Source organism: Parasteatoda tepidariorum, chromosome 4 (genome assembly GCF_043381705.1).
Source record: "Parasteatoda tepidariorum isolate YZ-2023 chromosome 4, CAS_Ptep_4.0, whole genome shotgun sequence".
NCBI classification, from domain to species: domain Eukaryota; kingdom Metazoa; phylum Arthropoda; class Arachnida; order Araneae; family Theridiidae; genus Parasteatoda; species Parasteatoda tepidariorum.
The window spans coordinates 4,736,913-4,751,787 of NC_092207.1; the positions used below are offsets into that span (position 1 = coordinate 4,736,913).

Here is a 14,875-nt window from a genome sequence, read left to right on the forward strand (position 1 = left end):
AAAATCTTTTTTTAACCAGTATTTTTCATCAAATTAAAATGCAGCGACAGTCGTATCAGTCAGATTTTCTATGACTCAATACAACGTCAGCATGTTGGAAATACGTCGTATTCATTTGCAATAATATGCAAATTACAAAATAATACATTAGCCTTTGTATTTCAATGACGTGAACAGTAATTTCCACTTCAGTTTTGTGCCGGATGCCACTATATCGTTAAACTTAATTATTATTATTCTAAGGATGTCCACCGAAGTTCTAAATTGGGCAGATCGTAAAATTAATAACATTTTATTTAGCAAAACAACATCAACAATGGTATACAATTAACAAGCAGACAATACATAACATCTTTCATCCAAATCTCATACCTAAAAGCCAATTAATATAGAAGTATTTGGGGGAGGTTATCCAATGGATGCGCACATGCGCTATCATCAAAGTTTCAGTTTGTATTTCTAAAGTTTCAGTTCGGATTTTAACTTACCACCTATTGTTCAATCGATTGAATAGAATTATCACATTTGATTTGAAAGTTGGAAAGCTTCGTGTGAGATTTGTTCCGTTATGACTCGTCTAGTGTGATAATTAAACTGTCTAATGGTTCGATTGCAAATGTGAGTAGAACACTGTTTTTTTTTAAAAAAAAATTCTTTCTTAGCCAGTGTGGGAAATTATGGTAGCAATGGTTTCAAACAATTGACTACTTGTGTAGCACAAAAAGAGGCAGGAGTATAGATTGGGATGTACCCTTGTACACTGCAACATGCTTCTCACCTTTTCATGGTAAATCTTTTCATGGCAATAATCACCATTAAATTTAATTTTCTTTATGAGTTCTTTGAGAAGTATACTTTCCGACAACGACATTTAAGTGTAAATACAGAGTTCGGCAAATTGAAACAAAATTCTATTCTTTAAATGCTCTTGTTTAATTGATCATAAAACGTATACAGAATAAAAACAAAAGTGTGCGAAATGCAAAAGAGATGTAAATGCCCAGGAAAGGGTTAAAAAAACGAGCTAATACTGTAAATTTCGTTAATGCAAATGTGACGTACTTTAGTGGTTTCTTTTTGAGGACCATGCAAATATTTAATAGATTTAAAACTTTGTAGTTTTTCTACTGAGCGCTTAACCGAAGGGTAGAGAGTTGGGGGAAGACAGTTTAGTATCACTTTTGTTACTTAATAGCCATATCTTATATATACAGGGTGTTCCGCAACTATTGCAATTAATTTCTATGGGAGGTGGAGCATCATAACAGATATGATGAATTGAGCTGAAATTCGAGACCGGAAACGTAATCATACGCCGCTTTGGGCTCTTCCTCTTCGTAAACGTATTGTTCACGCCCCTTTTTACCGGTACTTCTATTTATCAAAAATATCTTAGTTTCATGTTAATTTTATGTTTTCTAATATTTTTTTTCGAAAATTGCATCCAAGCAGACTCGGGTGTGAATAGCTGTTTTATCATTTATGATTTAGTGAATTTGTCCAGTTAGTCAGCGTACGATGATATTTTCTATCATAGGGTCCTATGCGATTTTGAATCCTTATCATGATGTCCTCCTTCCCTCAGAAGTTTGTCGCAAAATTGACGGGACACATAGAAGAAGAAAATAATAGGTAATGAAGAAAATAAAGTCAACAACGTTATATTTCGGTTCTCAGCTAATTCTAGAGTCTTACCTTTGTGTCTAAACTCATTCGATATAATTTAGAAAAAAAATACTGTAATTTAGATGCAAGTACTGTAATGTACGTTTAAGTAATCTTAATTAGTTAAAAGTACTCTTATTAACACACTTTAATAAAGTTTTACTAAACTACTACTTAAAGTTATACAGCTGGAAACATAATATTTTTAACTTTATTAGTGCGTTAAGACATTTTTCAAATTTTTCTGCTCTAAGTGATATTTTATAATTATAATTTTTTAATTTTACTAACAGGAACCGAAAAAAAAATTTAACTTTCACTTGTATACGATTTACATTCTTAAGATCCAATTATTCAATTTCCAATTAAATAATTTATTTTATAGAAGGTAATTATTGAAGAATGAAGCTTATTTTAAACTTAATAAATCATGACTGTCAAGAGTTTTATTAGCAGTAATCAAATTCGTTAAATTATTCAATCTAATTGTATACTACCCATTTATAAATTACTAACAAACGTCATTAATATTTATTAATTCAATTTGGGCAATTATTTCAAACGTTTTTGAAAACATTTTCTGCTTAAACATCTTTGTTCGAAAATTTGTAATTATGTATTCCATGCTCTCCTTCTTTAAAATTTTATTTGTTACACGCATCCAATTAAATGTCATTACTTATAATTTCAGATTTAATTATAGATATTTATTAGAAAAATAAGGAAATGCGTCCGAAGCCGCATACAATTTACACAAATGTTTAATAATACAAGAAAGATTTTATAAAATCTTCTGTTATTTTTCATAAGTATTTTCTGATTTTTAAAGTAGTTTTAAACTCTTAATAGCTGTATAGGATTATAATTTTATACTTTGAATAGCTTTTAAATTATTGCTGTAATTAGATGATAATTTATGTATTTTTGTAAACACATCATTACGTGTACGTGTTTACAAAATATGATAACATGTATGCAATTTTTTCCTTAAGCGGCCTTTACAATAATATATTGTATGCATCTATTGTAATTGGAAAGATTACAGTAAAAGACGGTGCAACGTAACTCTCTAGTTTGATAAAAACCCGGCTTGTGTGGGGGTCTGGGAACTGGCCTTGCATTAGAAAAGTTCTGGGTTCGAATCCCGGGCAAGGCATGGATGTTCTTTCATTCTTTGTCTGCCCTTGCTGTGGGAGCAACGTTGGCCCTGAAAGAGTGGCCAAAGAAATCTGTCTTTCAGATACAGATACCTGTATTAACAAAAGGTCATTTCCCAGATGGGCATTGGAGAAAAAAAGTTTGAAAAGTAAAGTTTACAAAATATAACAGTTGCAAGGATGGTTAAATAAAATTTTCTCATTGAAAAATTTTCTTATTTAAAAAACTTGTAGGGAAAATGCTGATTTAAGCTTGTTGCTGTTGATTTAAATACTGTAAGACTTTCTGCATAGTTATGTTTGCGTAAAAGGCGCAAGGATAATGTAAAATTGTTGTAATTGTTTATTTTTCATTTTTCGATTGAAACTATAATTTACTCCCAAACAATATGAATTAATTAAACAATTGTATTACATTCTTAAGATGACTATATTAAATCATAGGGATAACTGAAACTGAACAACCTTTTAGCTTTAACCACTTCATTAATTTAACTTAATTCACTTAATTAACTTATTTAACCGCAACTTAAATTTGAATATTAGAGATGATTATGATCAAGAAATATGCGAATTTGTAAGTAGACAAATAGGTGAATTAGTAAAAGAGAAAAGGTTTAAAACAAAAAACGTTTACAAACGAATAACTTGTTATAGCAGTCCACAATGTAATTTTTTTTTCAATTTAGTTTTATTTTTGTAATTGAAGTTATGGCGTTATTCACATGAACATAACGATGCATCATTCTGATGACTGGAAGCACAGTTCAAAAATGACATTGTTGAAACAAAGGTAACGAAGAGATGTAATTACGCGTCAAACTTTCATTGGTGTTTCTTTTCTAATTTATGTTACAGTGCTATTCGCATGGACATAAAGAGATATCATTTCAGATTTGCTGATGACTGGAAGCACAGTTTAAAAATGACATTGTTGAAACAAAGGTAACAAAGATATGTAATTACCCGTCAAACTCTCATTGTTTTATTTTTATTGAAGTTATGGTGCAATTCATGTGAACAAATTGATGCATCATTTCCGATTTGCTGAAAACGGGAAGCACAGTTCAAGATGTTGAAACAAAAGTAACAAGAAAATGTAATTGCATGCAAAACTCCCATTGGTTTTTCTGCTCCAATTGAAGTTATGGTGCTATTCACATGAAAAAAATGAGGCATAATTTTTTACTTTTCTGATAGCTGAAAGTACAGTGCAAGTAATGACATTGCTAAAACAAATATAGCAAAAAGGACCTTCAATAAAAGTTTTGTCTAAAACTCAGCGAATCTACCCAGTTTTCATGCAAAATCTTATTATTTTTTTTAAAGTACTCACAAAACTGAAATGAATAGTTGTTTTGTGTTTTGGCGGATAAATTGATCGAGATTGATTGAGATTTTCGGCATAAGATTTTCATTTAAAAATTAAGAACGCTTTTTTTTTATCTTTTTATTTTCTTTAAATAAAAAAAACTTTTTTTAGACGTTTTCATTATAACGTATTAATTTTTAATAGCATTTCTGTTGACTTAATTCTTTTTTCTTGGCTTTTTCTGGTAATTGAAAAACTGAGATGTTCAGCTTTCAAATTTTTTTTCAAAAATTACGATTGATTTTTATGTTCTCTGTTTCGCTTTACGACATTTTCAAAAACGTTCTTGATTGGCCTTATTTTTTAGAGTTAATTTATGAATACGTTTTTCCAGGAAATATTATTCAGAGCATCGAAATTTTAGTTTCAGTGTTGCTATGCTGCTAAAAGATTTTGCTATTTGGCCCCAAGTGTACTGCGTTCAGCCGATTTTTTTCTTTTTTTTGCCGAATATTTGATTTTTGATCAAATCACAATTCATTACCACATTCGACCAAATCATATTCGTTGCGGAAATAAAAACTAAGGAAAAATAACTACGATTTACGATAACTCTACCGAAACACCGTATAAAAAGGGATTATTTAATTGTGCGATTAACAATCACGTGTCGTAATAACATCATAGTTAAATAACGGGTTCGTCAAAATCATGTGGAAAAGTATAGAAATAATTGGGAAAAAATATATTTATGCTGAACTCAGCACGAATAAAGCTTGTCAAATGCATGATTTAAAATTTGTATGTCGAAATAGAACAATTGGTATTTTTTATAATACGTGGGAACGTATAGCAATAACTGCCGAAAAAATTGTTAAAAAAAGAACGAATTTAAAAAAAAAAAGATAAAAAATCACTTAGATTTAAGATGAAATCGTCACAAATAAAGTGCACAAAAATTTATTATTTAAATTTGCGATATGAAACTCTCGTCGTAATAAAAATTCGGAATTATCGAAATCACGTAGAAAAGCGGAAATAACTGTTTAAAAAAAAATAATTTATATTTACGAAAAAATCAGCTTAAAGAAAGCGCCTTAAACAAACAGCGTACATTTACTAAAGAATCTGTTAAAATTGATTGTGTCAAAACGTGATGACTTAAAAGTAAGATTAAAAATTGCCATTTTTTTAATTTTTTTTTTATTGTGTTTAGAAGCTCTCGCGGGCCGCACTTCAGTAGTCGAAGGGCTGCATTTGGCCCGCGGGCCGCAGATTGTGCACCCCTACTTTAAAATTTCAAACTTAATTATTAAATAAATTTTTAAACTAGTATACACTGAATTTGAAATTTCCTCAATTTATTTGCAGAAATTTTCAAGCAATGTAGATAGTTAAAATTTTGCAATATTTTTTTTCTAGTCTAGTTGTTGAAGTCTCTATACTCTAAAAATTACAGTTGTTTAAATTAGCTTCTCTTTTAAGTTTTTAAGTGTTTGGGTATTTTACTTTTAACATGACTTAACGCTTCGTAATACAAAATACGTTCCAGTTACAAAAATGCGTTCCAGTTATAGAAGCGCGTTCCAGTTATAGAAGCGCGTTCCAGTTATAGAAGCGCGTTCCAGTTATAGCGCGTTCCAGTTATAGAAGCGCGTTCCAGTTATAGAAGCGCGTTCCAGTTATAGAAATGCGTTCCAGTTAATACGTTCAGTACACTCAATATACATGTTATTATAATACATTTAATATGCTTGTTATTAAGATAAATTGTTAATTTATGCATTAATATTTACCCATAAATTGTTACAAGAATTTTTCAGTACTCATTCATCAAAAAGAAATGTGTTTTCCTACGTAATCAAGTGGTTTAAGTCTCTATACTCTAAAAACGTGTTAGTTATTTGAATTTATTTCTTTTAATTTTTAAATTGTTTGGGTATTTAATTTTTCAACAAGGGCACTTTAACACTCTTATTCAATCTACGCATTAAATGGGGATTTTTTTTTTATGAAGATAAATTATTTCATCACAGCGATTGAAACAACTGTTATTTGCCAATTATAGTAAAGTGTCTAGATTAACCTACATTGCTATTAAATGCTAACGTTTTACATGATAATATGGTAACTGATAATATAATTCAACCTGGCACTTCAGTAAATTTGCAGCAAATGTGAGTGACATTGTACAGTGTTATGCATCATAATGGGAATGTACAACGCGAATTGTATAGCTTGAATATAATACATACTCATTACCGTATGTGCGCATTATTTTGCAATACAATATGTATCATAATGATATTAAAATTGGGATATTTCATTAAATGCAATAACATTTGTTCGATAAAGTTAGAATTTTAGATCACTTTAATAAATTGCTAGATGAGCTATTTTCTATAAATACTTCTTTTTTTTCATGCCATGTGAAAACGATATTTTATTCGTTTGAATAGGTTTTTTAGTCCAAGTAAAAAAGTGTAAGATTATATAAGCTAAAATGAATAATATGAATCAGCTAATCTAAACGTGCCAGCTGATATAAACATATCAGCTAAAATTAATATTACTCTAGGATAAATTATGCAATTTAAGGCTGTTATTCAAAAAGTTGTTGTAATAATTTATTTCACATATTCAAAAAAAAAAAGTCAAACAACGAGTTGTTCAAATTTTCAAATAGTTTTCTGAGTAATGGAATTAAATAACAAATATTAGCCTTCTTTAAGGCGAAGAACAGAACTTTGGATATTTTATTTGAAGGTTATTAATTATACGTTCTAAAAAATTTAGAACAGAAAAATCAATAGAATAATGTGCAAAAGGTAGCAAAAATCATATCGAATTACGAAGGTTTATTTTAACAAGGTGTCAACATTAAAATAACTAAAAGGAATACTGAATATTTTTAAAACGGCTCCATTTTTAAAACACATTTATACATTTACTTATTAAAACATATTTTGATTAAAACGTGAGTTTTGATTCATATCTTTTAGACTTTTTTTTATAATTTTTTAAATATAATTTTATAACACATTCATAAAATTATTTCGTAAAATATTTTTAAATACATCCTTGCACCTACACTACATTTGAAAACATACTTTTAAAACGCTTTTATACAACTGCCTTTAGTTATACATTTTAGTTTTTCAATGTTTTAACGTACTTATTTATACAATATTTTAAACATATTTATTCACTTATTCTTTAAAACATAATTTAAAAATGCATTCATAAACCTCTTCTGAAACTCATCTTTAAAACACATTTTTATGCTTTTAAAACAAGACATGTACTTATTTAGAAAATTACTTTAAAATACTTTCATACGACCGCTTAGTGTTTTACCTTTAAAATCTTTTTTATGCACTTAATTTTTAAATTAAATTTGGAAAGCACATTCATAAAAAAATGTTTTGTTTTGGTAAACTCTTGTAAACACATTCACCAGCTTTTTTTTGGAAAAAAATGCTTTTAAATTTTTTTTTAGTTATTTCGTTTTGATTTGATTATTTTAAGTATCTTATTTTCGCATTGTATGTAATTACACACCTACTTTTTTAAAATGTTCTTTTAAAAATGTAATTATTGTATGTAATTGGATACCTACATACAATGTAAGCATTTATTATTCTATGTAATTACATACCTACATATACAAATATATAATTGCGCATTGTATGTAATTATATACTTATTGAAATGTTCTTCATTTCCCTTTCATATACTATTTAAAATATATTTTTAAAACAAACTTACCGAATAATTCTTCCAGTTAAAATTATTTTAACACCGTATTTTTTGTGATTTATGCTTTTTTATTTTTATGATTTTTTAACCTATTTATTATTTATGGTTATATAAAAATTTCTCCGGACATTATAAATGTCATATTTATAAGTAATTTCTTATAATTTCATAAACAAATAAATGAAATAAGAATTCAAAATGAAGCATGTATCTCAAAATTTAAAGAAGTTTGTATTACTTTTATATTTTAAGTTTTATGTTAAAAATAAGCATGAAAAAAATGGTAGATAGTGTCTAGAATGAAAAATGATGAAAACTGAGGGAAAGAAGCGCTTTGAGAACACAATAAAGGCGGTTGAACCATTAATTCTCCTTCAAATAATTCTCCTCTCCAGACGAATGAAATTTAAAATAAAATTTATCAACGACAAGAATTGTAGAATGATTTTTATTTGTCAGGGAAACAGAAACAAAATTTTAGTACAAACGAAAAAAAAATATATGAAATACCTAGTGACCTATTTTTGTAAACTTTAAGCTTTAAGATTACCAAGTGACCTATTTTACTACGTTTTATGTTACTTTAATGACAGCAATATCGCTCAAAAAACTTCCTAAATTTTGTGTAATTAATATTTAGCTATTTCGAAATTGTATTATACAATTCATAAAATTGTTTGAAATAATTGAATAAATAAACAAAATACTTGAATAAACGGTACAGTTAGTTGCATTCGTCTTAACACTAGATAGCCCAAAGGAACTTATTTCGACTGCTCTTTAATTTCAGTTAGAAAAACTATGATGTATATAATGACACAATTTCTTAGAATTTTGTGACATTTTGTTATGTAACTGTAAATAAAAATAATGAATCACAATAAATTAAATTGTAAAATAACTGAACTATTTTCAATAATTTTTTCGACATTAAACATAAAGGATTAAAGTTCCTCAATTTTATAACATTTCTGATAATGATTTCCTCCTTTACCGATTTTTATGAAATAGAGATTTTATATCAGAGACAATATTACAGAAATTTTTAACCTAAATTTAAAATATATTTTTCATTTTGTTAATAGAAAATCCAGCATATACCTCATTTACTTAGAACATTAATAAATCAAAATAATGTAAGAAAAGAAATTTCGTGCAGTGTATAGTGAATTGCTCTGTGTAAAGAAAATTAATAATTGTATTTTCTTGAATTTAGAATGCATCTCATATTTCTGAATTCTTGAAAATGAAGAAAATTAGTTTTAAAAGAAAAAAAACTAATAAACTCTATCATAAATTTAATTTTTTTTTTATAAGTATGTTTTATTTTTGCGCTTAAACTTTGGAATGTAAAAAAAAATATATTTCGAATTCTCTCTTCTATACTTAAAGCAACCTTTGAACGCCTACACGTTACTGAATAATGTTTCGCATCAAATTTGAATTTAAAGTTAGACAGTTAAAATTTAGTGATTTGATCAAAAATATATATTTAAAAATAAAATAAAATTGAATATCGACTTACTCTAATGTCATCCCATTATATGAAAAGAGGATAAAAAAAAATCCTTGTTTCCAATTAACCTGAAAAAACTGGGTTCGAAAAAAGAGCAATGACAATCCGAAACTTCAAGTTTCATATCTCGAGATATCTTTGAATGCCATAAATGACATGAAAATTTATGCATCGCATAAATATTTGATTGAATTTCATTCCCTCAAGAGACTCGTGAATTTGATATGTTGCTTTCAAATTCCTATTCCTTGAATTTATGGTAGTTCATAAAAATGTGCAGCTAAAAATATTATAAATAAACTTCCGTTTCAAATAAATAGTTTTGTTTAATGTTTTTTTCTTCAGAAAAAGCTTTATTTGTCAAAACAAAAACAAATATATAAATTAGATTTCTCGTTCTCAATTTGTCTTTTTGCATGGTTTCAGTTACCTTTATGCCTCATTTTTTTCTTTCTTATTTGTTTTATGAATGTGAGATGTTCCGTAACATCCCGTAATGTATAGTTTTAGAATCCTTGTTCAAAAAGTTAGCACACTCAATGTCGCGTATCAATATTTAAGTGACGTCACAAATGGTATTCTTATAATGTTATTAATACTCAATTTTTTATAGTTTTTGAAACTAACAGATTCCCATCTCTACCATTCTGAAATTTTACTGATATTTTTCAATAGTATTGAAGTTAATTCGTTTTAAGAAGAACAGTAACTGTTGACGCAAATGAAGTATATAAAGATTTGTTGCAGTTTAGAAAAAAAATAGCCTCAAACACCAAGTTTGATTGTGCATCAGTTCATGAAAATGTTGAAACTTTTGGTGTTGTCGGTTTTAGAAATGGTTGCAGAAGCTGAAGAAGCTTATTTAGATTGGCCAAAACCACTGAAAACATTTGCGGAAGGGCTCTGAGTTCTTGAAATAACAAGTATCAGGGGTCTGTTTAGAAGAAATTTGGGTCCGTGAACGGACCCTTCACAAAATATCTTTTCATAAAAACGGACCCTTCACAAAATATTTTAACTTAAAAACGGACCCTTCACAAAATATTTTAACTTAAGCAAATTTGTGAAGGGTCCGTTTTTATCTTCATTATTATTCTGTTATTCGAATAAACCCTTTCCAGGGCAGAAAACAAGAAAGATGGATGTAAACGAATTAAGTTTTGTCTTCGGCAGACGATTCTTCCATTATTCGTCCGAAATTAATATTCTGCGTTCAGTATAGGCTAAATACCAAATATTTGTATGTTGCATCTCTAATTTAGAAGCAGCAATTGTTGTTTATTTTTTAAAATTTAATTCTTTTAATTAAAGTTTTACAGTGTTGAGCATAATCTTGTATGTCTTTACAATTTAAAAACTCCTTGAAAAAGCTTTTTTTTGCAATAACGGACCCTATTTGCACAAATTCATAAAAGCGGATCCTGGTTGAAATAATGTGAGTAGTTTTTTCACAATTTCACGAAAAACGGACCTTTCACAAAATGTCTGGACAGACCCCTGAGTATTTTGTACTCCAGAGGTCTGTTAAGAAGAAATTTGGGTCCGTTAACGGACCCTTCACAAAATATCTTTTCATAAAAACGGACCCTTCACAAATTTGTTTATCCTCATTGTTTTGTTAATCGAATAATCCCCAGGAAGGGGGGGGGAAGAAAGACAGATGCAAACGAACTAAATTTTGTCTTCGGCAAGCGCTTCTTTTATTCGTTCGAAATTAATATTCTGCGCTCAGCAGTATTGGCTAAATACCAATTATTTGTATGTAGCATCGCTAATTTAGTAGCTGCAATTGCTGTTTATTTTTTGAAATTTAATTTTTTCAATTATAATTTTACAGTATTGAGCATAATCTTGTATGTCTTTACAATTTAAAAACTCCTTGAAAAAGTTTTTTTTTGCAATAACGGACCCTATTTGCACACATTCACAAAAACGGACCCTGGTTGAAAGAATGTGACTTAACGTTTATTTTATATTCACAAATTACGAGTAATTTTTTCACAATTTTACAAAAACGGACCTTTCACAAAATGTCTGGACAAACCCCTGTACTCATACGAACTTGTACGAAACGAGCAGCAATTTGTTATAAATGTCAGAAATTTATTGCTTGCGATTAAAAAAATGTTCAAACCAAAATTTCCAAGTTTTGTTTCATATGTAATTTTTTTTTGCAGCGTAAAAATATTTGCATTAAGTAGATAATTTTTTTTTGTCAATTAAAATTTTTTTAAAAAATCATAAATTTAATTATTTTTAATTCCATTACTTAATCACTTTTCATACATTTTTAAGCTATTTGATATTTTAAATTGATCCGCATTCGTCATTTTCCCACATAGATACAGTTCGTAATGAATAATACCACGAGAAACTATTAATCGAGATTCTACAGAAATTTTTATTATCTAGAACAGGGGTTTCCAATTTACATGAGGCCGGGGGCCGCAATTTAAAACAGCAGTCAAATGGTTGGTAACCACTGATCTAGAAACAATTAAAATATATATAAGGGTAAAGTATTTGTAACGAACATTATGGCAACCAAAATCAGATAGGTTGTGCATAAAGCTATGATTTCTTATACGTGATTGTACTTTTCTTTGTACCTTATCAACTGTGATTAATTCTGAAGAATCGACTGATAACATATGGGGGTATCCATTACCATGATCTTGTTATTAGGGAATAAGAACGTGACTCTTTGTTAGTGGAAACAAAGTCACACCCGTGGTGTAATATAACGTGTGTTCTGAATAGAAAGTTGTATGTTCTGTACCAATCTTTGCTAAAAAAATTAAAATAGAAAATTTATTGCTTAAAAAATTATGCATAACAAACTACACAAATTATATAATATTAAGAAATGCAAAGCCAATTTATTTAAAAAATAATGCATTGCTAATTTATTAAAAAAATGCGTAGCTAGTTTATTAAAAAAATGCGTAGCTAGTTTATTATTTCTAAAATAATGCATAGCTAATTTATTAATTCAAAAATAATGCATAGCTAATTTATTAATTCAAAAATAATGCACAGCTAATTTATTAATTCAAAAATAATGCACAGCTGATTTATTAATTCAGAAATATGCATCGCTAATTTATTACTTAAAAAATAATGCTTATCCAATTTATTATTTTAAAAAAATGCATCAAAAATTTATTATTTAAAAAGGCATAAATTATTTTACGAGAGTTCAAAAACTATGCATCATCTCAATTGAAACCCGAAACAATTCTTAGTTATCATTTTTCCGTGCGTATTAAATCCGTTTTTAAAAATTTCACATGCTATCAAACCGAATTACGATAATTGAATGAGAATTATACAATATATATTTCTTTCTTTAATTTTATGTTATTGTCTTTTCATTAATGCAACATTTAATTAATTTTTGTGTTAGATTATTTCATTATTTAGTGCGATTTAACTTTATAGTTATATACTGACGTCATAGTTTTTGAAAATTCTCATATATGTTTAGAAATATTTATAGAAAAAATGCTTTTAAAAATCCTATTTTGTCCAAAACTCACTCAGACCAGATAGCACTAACATAAGGTCGGATATAAATTGTTCTGTTAATTTACTAAAATTTAGTTTTTAATTTTAACCTAATTTTAATTAAAACTGGATATATTCACCTAACAACAAATGAAAAATCTATACGGATTTTGTTTTAAAAATTAATTTAAGAAAAGTGGAAAAGAAATGTTTTAGTGTAAGAAAACGCTCAGAAAAATTTAAAGTATATGTTGTATTTTTTAGTGAAAACAATTGAAAAAAGGTATAAAATATAAAATTTCGAGTGTACATGTTTTGAAACATAAAATGTTAATTATTTTTAATACCTTGAAAGTGTGTTAAAATATTTCAACGATGATTTTTGTGCATTTTTATTCTGTACCGCATTTTTCGAACTTTGTTTTTGAAAATAATAACTTGACCCCTGCTAACTAATAAGTGTGATGTCGACAAAATTATAGAATAAAAAAAAATTAACACTGGATAAACAAAACTATGTATTTTTGAATCGTACTATGTACTTTTGGAAATACTGTTTTGTTTTCTTTAAGGTATGGCTATTATAGAATTGAATATCTTGCCTGATATACGATGACAGGAACAGCAATGGGTCCCACTAAACTGAAAGTTTCTATAAAATAAAATCCTTTTTCTCTTGTTACTACAGGAAGATTTTCTCTAGTCCATAATGGCAGTATGATGCTGAACACATGGCTTAAAAATTTCGCTATCGCATACAACGACAACGATATTAACCAACCTATAAAGAAACAAAATTACTTTTTAAAGAGAGAAAACAGGAACATACAATTCATTCAAACATATAATAAAATGAACTGTTGTAAATGTCTTTGTGTGGCTTTGGATTTTACAAAGAGGCTGTGACTGCAAACTATTTTGGAATTGTAGTAAGTACTTCCCTACTTTAAGGAGACTAATTTCGTTGGAGAACTTGATTTTCACCTATGATCAAAGTGGTTTTGAATAAGAAATTGGCTTATATTAAAACGCAAGGGAATAATTAAGAATTATTTATTCATATTTACACGAGCCAGTTTGATTTCCCAAAACATTCTTTTTTTTCGAATTAGTTCGTTTAACCTACAATTTTTATTCCTTTTGAAAGCCAATATTTAATTTAAGAAAGGCAAAACTTTTAAATACTTGCAATGTTTTAATTGTTTAATTATCTTTTATTTCTTCTGAGAAATACATCGAAGTACATCGAAAATACGTCCCCTTCCTTTGAAACAACATCAGTGTTTCATGAGTGCGCATGTGAAAGTGTGATCAAAGTGATTATCTATTTTTCGTAGTGGCTCGTTTATGTGTTAGCTATATGTGGTTTTAAATACGCAATTTCTGTTAACGCTCAGCTGCAGCCATAGGGTCATTTTCAGAGCTTTTCAGAACGAAAAATTTATTGCGCTAGAGCCGTGTTACTATTCTCAACTAATGTAAAAAGTAGTTACCAGGAATCGCTACAAACTATTTTTTTTTTGCATCTATCGCACTACAAAAACACTATTTTTTAAAAATGAAAGTAGCACACTACACTAGAAACTACGTAAAAAAGTTGCGACTACAGTAGTTTCACTACTAGTAGCGCACTACTTACTACCACTGATCTTTTTTAAACAATTGCATGCCTATATATTTTTTAAAATAATTTAAGTGATAATTGTTTTTAATATTATTACGATTATTTATTCTAATCACTATTCATAGGAGTTTAAATATTTTCATTCAAATTATAATTTTTTTTTTAAATTTTGATCAATCCACCTAAAAAGAATCTGTCTAAAGATTTTTTTTTCTTTTTTCTTCTGGTAATCTGAAGATTTATTAAGAAGCTATTTACATTACAGACATTATAATTAATAATCAATTATACATACAACAATATAATTATAATATAGATATTTGTTGAACATCAAT

The 14,875-nt window shown here is 27.9% G+C and overlaps 1 protein-coding gene across 1 annotated transcript in view; it reads right to left on the reverse strand.

Moving 5' to 3' along the window:
• The window catches only part of LOC107444471 (beta-alanine transporter-like), a 275,373-nt gene that overhangs the window by 43,447 nt on the left and 217,051 nt on the right, over nt 1-14,875 (reverse strand). Inside the window, exon 8 of the mRNA XM_071179361.1 lies at nt 13,519-13,697. Within this exon, the coding sequence (XP_071035462.1) occupies nt 13,519-13,697 (179 nt within the window). The remainder of the gene's footprint in view (nt 1-13,518; nt 13,698-14,875) is intronic.